Source organism: Carcharodon carcharias, chromosome 3, assembly GCF_017639515.1.
Source record: "Carcharodon carcharias isolate sCarCar2 chromosome 3, sCarCar2.pri, whole genome shotgun sequence".
Taxonomy (NCBI): domain Eukaryota; kingdom Metazoa; phylum Chordata; class Chondrichthyes; order Lamniformes; family Lamnidae; genus Carcharodon; species Carcharodon carcharias.
This window is the reverse complement of record NC_054469.1, coordinates 214,432,757-214,444,852: the sequence shown is the minus strand read 5'-3', so window position 1 is coordinate 214,444,852 and position 12,096 is coordinate 214,432,757. Positions and strand designations below refer to the sequence as shown.

General features: G+C 41.3%; 1 protein-coding gene across 1 annotated transcript; it reads right to left on the bottom strand.

Moving 5' to 3' along the window:
- Window positions 1–1,018: 1,018 nt before the first annotated feature.
- LOC121275634 (chemokine XC receptor 1-like) lies at window positions 1,019–11,170 on the bottom strand. Its single transcript, XM_041183131.1, has 2 exons — window positions 10,906–11,170; window positions 1,019–4,203 (listed from the first exon to the last, which is right to left on the bottom strand). The coding sequence occupies exon 2, from the start codon at window positions 4,164–4,166 to the stop codon at window positions 3,087–3,089; it is 1,080 nt and encodes a 359-aa protein (XP_041039065.1). The 5' UTR covers window positions 4,167–4,203; window positions 10,906–11,170; the 3' UTR covers window positions 1,019–3,086.
- Window positions 11,171–12,096: the final 926 nt, after the last annotated feature.

Here is a 12,096-nt window from a genome sequence, read left to right as displayed (position 1 = left end):
TCCTCTGCCTCTGTGTTGTCACAGAGGTGTCATACCTTGGAGGTGTCATAATTTCCTCCAATTAGACATTGCGAAGATTGAAGCCACTGTCGTCGGCACCGACCACAAACTCCATTCCCTCACCATCTATTCCATACCCCTCCTTGGTTACTGCTCAGCCTTAAGCAAAGTGTTTCCCTCAATATCCTATTTGACCCTGAGTTGTGCTTCCAACCTTATAGTTTCTCTATCACAAGCAAACTGCCCACTTCCACTTCTATAACATCATCTGTCTCTGCCTCTTCCTATCTGCTAGACTATTGCAATGCTCTCCTTGACTGTCTTCCCATATTGCAGCATCCATAAAATTGAGCTCTGCTGCTCGTATTCTAACCTGCACCAAGGCACACTCACCAATTACCCCTGTGCTCATTGTACTACATGACTCCTGGTCCACCAATGACTCAATTTAAAAATTCTCCACTTCATGTTCAAATACCTGCATGACCTCTCTAGTTCTGTAACATTCCTCCAAATCTGGACTCTTGTGCATCCAGCACACCCTTTGCCCCACAGTTGGCAGACAAGTCTTCAGTTGACTTTGGCCCTAAGCTCTGGAATCTCTTCCCTTAACCTTTCCATCTCTGCACTTCCCTCTCCTCCATTAAAACACTCTTTATTACCAGCCTCCTTGGCCAAACTTCGGTCACCTGTCCTGATGTCATCTTCATTAGTTTGGTGCCAATCTTTGACTCATTACACCCCTGTGAAGTGCCTTCTGGGCATTTTCTTATGCTATGGTTCTATTTAAATGAAAGCTGATTATTGTTGTTGAAGATGAGATAATGTAAAAGTAATGAGGTAACTAAGATGTAATGCTATGATGTGTAGATGAATGAAACAAGGGGCAGTTCGATGAAGTATAATTAATGAGAAAACATACAACTGATGAGATAATGTTCAGTTTGATGAAATGATACCTACTTAACTTAATTATAAGTTAATGGTGTCAAGTGCTGTTGAATAAGGCAACATTTAGTTCATAAGCAAATGTGAATTTTAATGAGACAATGTGCAACATAATGAAGTAATGCAATTAATAAGATAATAAATGGCTCAATCAAATAACATATAACTTGAGATAATGTACAATTAATTAAATAACAAGTTAATGTTGTAAGGATAACTGTTAACATACATACTCAAGGTTAATGAGAAAATATACAGTTAGTGAGATTGTGAACAGTTATGAATGGTTAATGAAATATCATAGTGTTAAAGAAATATTGCCAAATGAAATAAATGTAGATGAAGTGTCAAGAAAAAGTTAATCTACAGTTTAATGAGATAAAGTGTGCTTTAATAAGATAACAGTGGAGCACTACTCCAGTACAACACTGAAATATCACCCAAAATTACCTTCTCAAGTCTCTAGATTGGGGTTTAAATCATTCTGACATCCTTCATCCTGTAGTATGTGTTCAAATAGTTCTTCTGAAATAAACTTAGCTTTCAAGTTACTAAATTGGTGGGACAGCAAGGTTTGCAATTAAGGATTAAAATTCAAAAGGGACAATTGATTCAGTGTGCTATAGACAATAAAAGATAGTTCAACATTCTAGTGATTTTTTGTACCTATTTCTACTGTGACAACTCTATCTGAATTCAGCAGGGATGTTTGTGAAGGTAGGGTGGATTCTGCGGTTGAGTGGGATGGGATAGTTCCAATCCTAACTCAGACTATGGGATGTGAAAGACAGTAGACTGCAGAGCATTCTGCCAGGTTAAATGACAGAATGCAAGGAATTAGGCTGTTTAAATGCAGTAAGACATAGGAGAGCATAAGGTGTCTATTGTTACATGAAGACAAGTGGTTTTTATTGAAATAGTTGCAGCTCTGTTTATTTACTTGCTGTGAAATAATGAGGCTTAACGATTTATATCAACTCATATAGCCAAGCATTTGCTTACATTCACACATGCAAACTACACAAAAATCCAGTTCACATTACAAGAGCATGGTATTGTTGGATCCCTTGATTGTGCTATTGTAGATGGATTGGTGGGAAGGCTAATGTAGTACCTATATTTATAAAGGGCAACAAGTAAGAACCGGGGAACCATAGGCCCATTAACTTAACCTCAGTTATTGGGAAATTGTTCGAAGGGATTATCCGAGATGCCCAGTATCTCAGTCAGACTAGGTGTTATCAAAGACTCAGAACGTGGCTTCTAGAAAAGAAAGTCATGACTCACCAACCTAGTTGAATTTTCTGAGGGAGTAACTAAGTTGCTGGATAAAGACAGCTCAGCAATATTGTACATTTGGTCTTTGCCCTTTAGGAAGTGTCGGTGAGATGCCTTCTTGAATGGCTGCAGTCCATGTAAGTGTAGGTAACTCCTGAAAACACGTTGATCCTGAACACAATAAGATATTTATGGCTGTCCTAAATATGCAACCGTTGGATTATCTCACACTGTAAAATGCTCATTTGGGTGTACCTCACACTGTAAAGGGTTTGAATGGATATATCTTGAATTGTAAATGGCTAACATGAGTGATTATCACTGTCTTAAGTGTTTAATTGGATTCATCTCACTGTAAATGGCTGGACTGAAACTATTTTCTTCATTTTCTTCACTCTGTCATTAGTGGCGGTGTTTTCAGTTGCCTAGTCCTTAACTCTGGAATTTCCTTTCTATATCGCTATGTTTTTTACCTCTGTCTCTTCCTTAAAACCTACCTCTTTGACAAAGCTTTTTGTCACCTATCCTAATAATTGCTTTTGTGGTTTGTGCCAAATTTTGATTAAAAATGCATTTGAGAAAGACCTTGGGACATTAAAGGTGCTATATAAATACATGCTGTTGCTGTTAATTGTGCTATGAAAATGCAAGTTGCTCTTGTTGTTATTGCACATTGTAGATGCTTGGATTGGGTTCATCTCAAAATAAATGATGGGATTGGATCTCTCCCACACTAAATGTTTCTATTCAATCTATCTCACACAAAATGAATTGATTGGATTAATCTCATGGTGTAAATGGCTGAATTGAATCTCACTCTATAAATGACTGGTTCTATTTTGCAATGGCTTATGAACAAATTAAAGATAACTTGTGCAAAATGTAGAAGCATTGGAATACTCATTTGAACTACTCAGATGATGACTTCTGTGTCTGTATTTGGGTTGCTTATAGATCCCTTTGTAAGGAAAATGTTTACTCGCTATCTTGGTTAAATGTTTCCTGAACCTTGTACCCGCAAAAGCATAAAAGAAGGGGTTGAGACAGCAGTGGCAGTAAGCGATGCTCCGGGAAATGTAAAACGCGTAGGTCAGATGGTTATTCATCTCACAGGTTAAGAACTCTGGGACTTGGAGTTCGACCAAAGAGAACAGGAAGATGACTACATTGTAAGGCGCCCAACACAGAAAGAACACCACCACAATACACAAGATAACTTTCACTGTTTTGTGTTTCTTCCTCGCTTTACACCTAATGACCGTGTTGAGAATTCTACAGTAACAGAACACAATAACAGCAAAGGGGAATAAGAAGAATAAGAGATTTTGCTGATAATACCCTAACAGTGACCATATATGCGCACTCTCGGGTGGGTACCTACTTACACAGGAGAAGCTTTCTTCCCAGTTAACTTCAATATCAGAGAAGATCATCTCAGGGATTGTAACTGAGATGCTAACTCCCCAAACAACTAAGCTAGCTGTTACAGCATGAGAGATCTTTCTGATTCTGAAAGAAAACACAGGATGGACTACTGTGAAGTATCGGTCGACAGTCATCAATGTCAACAGCATGATCCCACTGTAGTAGGCAATGAAAAAAATTGCACTCATTATTTTGCACATGGCCTTGCCAAAGATCCATCCAGATGTATGATCCACAGCCCAGAACGGGAGAGAGAAGGCAAAAAGCAAATCAGAGGCGACGAGATTCAGGATAAAGATGTCTGTTACACAGCTCAGCTTCTCATATCTCACCAGGACCCACAGAACCAGAGCATTCCCAACCAGGCTAAGAATGAAGGATATGCTGTACCAGACTGGCGTAAACTTGGCTCCAAATAAGTTGGTCTCATGATTCTCACACAAGTAAACAAGGTCATGATCAGTTTCATTATAATCATAGTAGTCAGTAAACAACTCAGGTTCTGCAGTCGACATAGTTGGACTCTTTAGACACAGCCTTGTGTAACCATTCCTGGATGAGAACAGAAAATAAATCTCTTAACTTCTTTGCGAAACATTTTTATAATGGTTATTAAAATCGAATATAGCTTCTAAACATGGCACAAACGTTCTTAAGTACCTTCCCTTATAAAATCTATGGAAAACATTGTTAAGTATCTTCCCTTCTAAAGAACTCACCGAAACTTTTGGAAATCATTGGTTAATATCTTGCATTCTAATGATGATGTACAAACCTTGTCAAGTAAGGTTAATCAGCAAGTGATTAGGAAGGCAAATGCAATGTCATTTATTGCAAGAGGAATGGAATATAAAAGTAGGCAAGTTTTATTGCAGCTGTACAGGGCCTTGGTGAGACCACATCTGGGGCAGGATTTTCCAGTCAGTGTGCGGGGGCAGGCCTGACTTGCTGACACGTAAACTGATGGGCGATGACGTCGGGCATGTGTCCCGATGTCATCGCGCTGTCTCACGATGTTGGTGGGCAGGCAAAAAGGCCAAACGGCCTTCACGTTTTTTTAGGAAACCTTATCCACGAGCGGGATGAGGGTTTCCTCAAGCCTTTATTAATAAAATGAAAAACTTTTCCTAACTATAAAAATATGCCCCATCTCATGTGACACAGTCGCATGAGGGGACATGTTTAAACACATTTTTAATCCATGTATTTAATGATCTTTATAGCAATTCAATCTCCCTGAGGCAGCTCCGTGCCTCAGGGAGATTGCTGCGCTCTTTTGCACGCATGCGTGAAAGATCACTGGCCCCGACTCTCCCTCCTCCCCCCGCCCGCACAGGTAGCGCTGAGCTTAATTGGCCAGCCCATGTAAAATGGCAGTGCGGAGCTGATCGCCACCCGCGATCAGCTCTGTGACTACCCCCGCCCACTCCCACCAAGCCCGCCCGCCGCCTGAAAAATTCAGGCCCTGGTATATTGTGCACTGTATTGGTCTCCTTATTTGAAAAAGGATATAATTGTGTTAGAAACAGTTTAGAGAAGGTCCACTCATCTCATTCCTGGGATGAAGGGCTTATCTTATGAAAAAAGGCTGAACAGGTTAGGTCTGTACACATTGGAGTTTGGAAGAATGAAAGGTGATCATACTGAAACATATAAGATTTTGAGGGCACTGGATAGGGTAGATCGCTGGAGGCTGTTTCCTCTTGTGGGGAAACTAGAACTCAGGAGCCTAGATTAAGAGTATGAGGCTTCCCCTTTGAGATATAGATGAGGAGAAATTTTTCCTCTGAGAGGGTCATTAGAATGTGGAATTCCCTTCGCTAGAAGGTAGTGGAGTCTGGGTCTTTAAATTTGTTCAAAGCTGATTTAGATAGATTTTTGCTAGACAAGGGAGTCAAGGGTTATGGGGGCAGACAGAAAAGTGGAGCTGAAACCATAACCAGATCAGCCATGATCCTGTTGAATGGTGGAGCAGATTCGAAGGGTCAAATGGCCTACCCCTGCTTCTAAGTCCTTTGTTTCTAAGTACCTTCCCTTATAAAGTACACAGAAATTCCATGCAAAGTATCTCCTCTTCTGAAGTGTACTAACAAACCTTGTCAAATACAAACCTTAGCAAATACAATTTCTTGCTGATTGCCTTCCCTTCTGCAACAGTACAAAACAATTTGACAGTTTTTGAGTGTATACTTTCAAGGGAAGAGACTTCACAATGTTTGTTTGCATATTTTTGAATGATATTAACTTGACAAGGGTTGCAAGAATGGTTTAGAAGGGAAGAAACTGCAGATCCCTTTCAATAGCATTTGAAGTGGCCATCTTAAAACTTCTACTGCCCATGGTTTGTGGGCCAGAGCTGCAACCAATAACAAATTATCAATGTCAAGGGGTAAGGTGAAGAAATCACACCTGTGATGTTCTGCGACCCTGATTTGCAGGTGCTTATGAGCTCCCGTCTGTTTCAAGTGGAATTTCTAGCGCCTAAGGATTATCCCTCTAGGAATATCACTGGAGTTCTATAACCAGTATAAACTCAACAAAGGAAACTGACTGTGCATTTTCCTTCCTCGTCTTTCTCAGCTTCTCAGTAACTGCTGGCATGGACAACCTCTCCAAACTCCTCCAATGGCTCTTCTCTGTTGTCTTGCTGAGTTGAACTGCCCTCACCTGGTGGCACTCCGTTATCCAGTCCTAAGCAGAGAATCTCCTGCAATCGCTCTTCTTGCAAGCTCTACATCAATAGTTCTGAGGACCCCCAAGACTATCCTTAGCCCCCACTTATTGTGTTCTTCTGTTTAGCACAAACGTACCAATCTTACAACAAGGATTGGTAGAGCAATAATGTGCGTTCTTTATTTGAAGATAAGACTATACATATAGTATGGTAACTGGGTGGCTATATAGAAGATCTGCTTATCTGTTCTGTCTACAGAATACATGGGGTTATGCCTCACACCCTGTCTTGATATGGATAGCAATGGACAGCAATTTTAGGTATGCCCCCTTGAAGTTACATTACAACGTCCTTACTTCCTATCAATAAGCTGCCCCTTGGGAACATCATCTGAATGATACTCAGCTTTCCCTCACCACCACCTCTCTCGACATCTCCGCTGACTTGGTATTGTTAGCCTGCCTTTCGGACATTCAGTCCTGGACAAGCTGAATTTCCTCCAATTAACTATTGGGAAGGCTGAAGCCATTGTTCTTGGCTTCCATCACAACTCCATTCCCTTGCCCTGGATCCTATGACCCTGATAAGCCATTCTCTCAGGCACAATCTTAGCATTCTATTTGATCCTCAGTTCACTTTCTGATGCCATCACGAAGACTGCAAGCTCAATTTCACCAATATTTCTGTCATTCCCTCAACCCATCTGCTGCTGAAACGTCAATCATGCTTTTGTACCTACAGGCTCGACTATTCCAAGGCTGGACTGGCCGTGGTTCCTAACATCCAACCTTCAAACTTGAGCTCATCTAAAACTCTGGTGCCCATATCCGAATCCAAGTCAACTTCGCTCACCCCATCCCCCTGTGCAAAACTTATTGAGTATATTCTCTACTAAAGTGCACTTTTGAACCATTTTAAGCATACTTCCTTCAAAACTACATTCTGAAAACCTGTCAAAAATATTCCCTTCTAACGCACAAAAAATATTTTCATTTCCTTTCTTTCTAAGGAACTACCAAGAGAGAATCTAACCATCGCCCTTTGACATTCACTGGCATTACCATCGCTGAATCCCCCACTATCAACATCCTGGAGGTTACCATTGCCCAGAAACTGAACTGGACTAGCTATATAAATACTGTGGCTACAAGCGCAGGTCAGAGGTTGGAAATTCTGGAGCGAGTAACTCACCTCCTGAGTCCCCAACGCCTGTCCACCATCTACAAGGTACAAGTTAGGAGTGTGATGGAAACTCCCCACTTGCCTGGATGAGTGCAGCTCCAACAACACTCAAGACGCGTGACACCGTCCAGGACAGAGCAGCCCGCTTGATTGGCACCTCATCCACAAACATTCACTCCCTCCACCACCGACACACAGTGGCAGCAGCGTGTACCATCTACAAGATGCACTGCAGGACCTCACCAAGCCCCCTTAGGCAGCATCTTCCAAACCTACAACCTCTACCGTCTAGAAGGATAAGGGCAGCTGACACATGGAAACACCACTACCTGGAAGTTCCCCTCCAAGCCACTGGCCATCTTGACTTGGAAATATGTCGCCGTTCCTTCACTGTCACTGGGTGAAAATCCTGGAACTCCCTCCCTAACAACACTGTGGGTGCACCTACACCACAGGGACCGCAGTGCTTCAAGAAGGCAGCTCACCACTTCCTTCTCAAGGGTGATTAGGGATGGGCAATAAATGCTGGCCTAGTCAGCAATGCCCACATCTTATAAATGAATAAACAAAAATCTTTGCACAATTATCTTCCCTTCTGAAGTCTAGGTACAAATCTTGGAGAGGATGGAAAGGATATTTAGCCGAATGATGGAAGCAATTATGTGGAGACTCGAGAAGCTGGGATTAATTAATTAATTAAGAGCTATCTATTGAGGTGTTTAAAGTTATGAGGGGTATTGATGGAGCAAAAAGGGAGAAACTGTTTCCATTGACAAATAACCAGAGGATACAGATTTAAAGGTTTGATAGGGTAGACATAGAGAAAAAAGTTTCCACTTGTAAGGGTGTCCGGAACTAAGGGCCATAAGTAAAAGCTCATCACTAATAAATCTAACTGAAGATTCAGGAGGAACTTGTTTACCCAGAGAATGGTTAGGATGTGGAAACTCGCTACCACATGGAGAGGCCAAGACAAATAGCAAATGCATTTTAGGGAACGCTAGAAACACATGAGGGAGGAAGAATAGAAGATTTTGCTGATAGGTTTAGGTGAAGAAGGGTGGGAGGAGGCTCATGTGAAGCTTAAAAACTGGCATAGACATTTTAAGCCAAATGGCTGGTTTCTGTGCCATGGAATTTAATTGGTAAACGAGCCTAAGGGAGATGAGGACAATTTTGCTTTGCACATATGGATCCAAAACATGTTAATGAGATCCTATGGCAGGATCGCTGCTTTCAGCCTTGCTGGATTTTTGGCCATTTTCAACTTCCACACTGTATCCACCCCCTAAATATTGGGACCTATGATTCTACGTAATCTCCATTATAAAGTACAAACCTTGTTGAGTAACACCTCTTCAGTAATGCTGAAACTGCTGTAGTCCAAAGGTTTTTCGTATGTATGTTCGTATGTACTTACCTTTCATTTTACACTCATTCAGCCAAATCTACCCTTCCACTGTGGAATCAGGAAGTGAGCAGCGTTTTTTAAACAGATGGACAAGTTTTAGCTAGACTTAGATTAATTTTTATGAAAAAAGCAAAAGAAAATCATTTACCCTTACCTGTTTTATTTATATTTAAACTTATGTGCATTAATATTTGGATGATAAAAAATTGATGCCTCCTTGTAATATGAACATTACCAGCAGAAAGTTAAGCCAAATCATCCTCATATCATAGACCTTCAGTTGAAAATAATTACTTTGTCTTCTTTAAAATATACACTCATGTCTTCAAAGTGCTCAAGAATGATCCCTTCCAAAGCACACACACACAACAGTAGTCCTTCCTACAGTACGTTTGAAAGCCTTTTCAAGCACTTACGCTTCAGAACTTGCCATTTTTCTAACATATACTAACAATCCTTGCCAAGTACCTTCCTTCTATAATATACTCATAAATCACATCAAACACCTTCTTGTCTAAGATCCACACATGGGCATGCGCCTGACCCGAGCGGATGTGAAATAGCGCAAGATGCTGTCAGGCAAGCGTCCTGACACAATCCCGCAGGTGAGGGGACCTTCAGGTTGGTGGGTGCGCGTGTGTACCGGAGCTGCATCCACCAACAATTAAAGGGCCATTTAAGGCCATTAAAAAGGCAGTTGATCCCGATTATGTGTTGTCCATACGATTTAGTGCTTGTCACATGGGTAAAACGGACAGGTGGGCAGCCCACTTTTAATGAAACCTCATCCAAGGGTGGGATGAAATGTCCGGGGTGAAATATAATGAAAAATAGATACCTGGGGACTGATGTTTTTTGAGTTCTGCTGCCTGGTGCTTGAATGTGCTGCATGGACACAGTTTGCTGCATTTTGTTTCCTCTCATTTAATCTGCCCGGGTCTGTCGGCCCCTGAGGCATCTCCGCAGCAACTCTCTGCCTTCAGGGAGCTTGCTAGAAGCGCCCACCTGCACCCTCACTCCTGTCTGCGCCCACTCTCTTCCAGATCCCTTCAGCAGCGCTGAGGCTTTCTCAGCCCGCGTTTTATGTTGGCCGGCCGTTAATTGGCCAGCCAGCGTGAAATTGTGTTCGGGGGCTGATCGCAGACGGAAGCGGATTTCACCTTCACTTCCGGGCCCACTGATCGTGCCCGCTTGACAAGTATAAGATTCAGGCCATGAACTTTACCAAGCATCATCACTTCCAAAGTACACAAATATTCTCAAATGTCTTCCCTTCAAAAATACTATGAAAGAGCACTAGGTCAGCACCTTCAATTCTAAAGTACATTTCCAAACCTTGCTAAGTACCTTCTGATTTAAAACACAAACACAGTCCTTGTGCAGAAATCTCTAAACTATTTATTAATTATTGTGCCTTCTTGAGTATGCATAAGAACTTTGTTGAATAGCTTTCTTTCCAAAGCACATAAAAAACCCTTTAATGTATACAAATAAGTACACATATAAACTTTCCCCTGTCCCTAAAGTTGTGAAATACATGTAGATGTATAAACCTTGCCAAGTAAATTACACAGACCTGGTCAAAATGGCCAGCTGGTTTCCTTTGTAAAATGCATCAATACTCCTTACTTTCTTTCTCAATGAGTATAAGAAGTATTGCCAAGGACTTTCCCTTCTAAAGTACTTCTAACATAGAGACACAAACTTTGTAAAGTATCTTACTTTCTAAAGGATAAATATGAATACTATGAAATATCTTAACCTCCTAGCCTAGTACCTTTTCTTTTGAAATACATATATAACCTCTGGCATGTATCATCCTATTTAAAATGCACCCACAAACATTAACAACTATATTCCTTTCTAAGATCTATGTGCAAGCCTTATCCAGTACCTTCTATTATAGCATACACAGATAAACTTTAAGTTTCCTCACTTCTACTTGTCCAATAGCTTTGCTGTTTAACAATGAAACTTTATCAAATACCTTGATTTCTAAATTACAGATGGTCAAATGTCTTCCCGTCTAAAACGCAAACTTTGTCATGGATCTTCTCTTCTATAACACTGAAATTTTCAATGTGAAACTTGCAAGCCTTTCATTCTTCTTAGCTCAGCATGACTTATCCCTCATTGTGGAATCAGGAAATGACTAATATTCTGTTCAATAGAACAAAACATTAAAGAGCAACCGATGCCTTTGATGCCGATGTATCCAAAGAAACACAAACAGATTTATTTTTCCTTGCTTTATCTGCATATAAAGTAACTTGCAACAATATTTATGATATACACTAGCAACAGAAAATGGTGCTGCATCTTCCTTATGTCGTACTTTGAATGCATAAGATTATCGTCAAATCTTCCGTGTAAACAGTGCTAATAGAAAATGGCACCTTCTGCCTCTGGCAGTATGGACACTGATGGCATCAAATGCTGCCATTGCATCCTTATAATCAGGGCCATCTCTAGGGTGGGTGCAAATCACACTGTAACATTTTTAGACAAGTTTCCTTTGATGGCTGGGCCCCTGACCGTGAGCGTGAGAAGGAGCACCAGCAGCGTCCAAACTATTGAACGCTCAGTTACAAGGACATAATGCACTATTCACTGGGGTAACTGTGCCGCATGTAAAACTGCAACTCGCTTCCAAGGCTGAACATAACTGTTGGCTCTCCTTTGGTTAAGAGAAATCCGTGATCTCTGTGGGATTCTGTTTTATAACATTTTTGCTAACACACCCCAACAGCCTAACTGGAGGAAAAAGCCGGAACTTCCCAGCCTGTCATGCCGGCAGGACCTTCTGGTTCCCTCGATGTGAATGGAGGTTTGAATGGCTCGATGGCCCCACCTTGGACGAACCCGCCGGGGTGGGGGTGGGGCTAGGGCGGAAAATTCCGGTCTTTCAACTTCTTTTTAAAAAAACGATAAATGCGATGCGCTAAATAATTTGACTTTTTTTAAAATAAAAAAATTACTGTCCATCTTTCAACGTTAAGCAAACGTTAGTGGCCGATGCGTACTGGAAGAAAAGTAAAATAAGAAGCAGAGGGTTTAAACCGCCCACGATCAAAAATTAACGCAGCAAGTGAGTGACTTACCCCACAGGTCGGACGCAACGCGCTATTTTCCGGCTTTCGTGGTGTTGACCGGTTTGGAACAGTTCACCTTGCCCCTC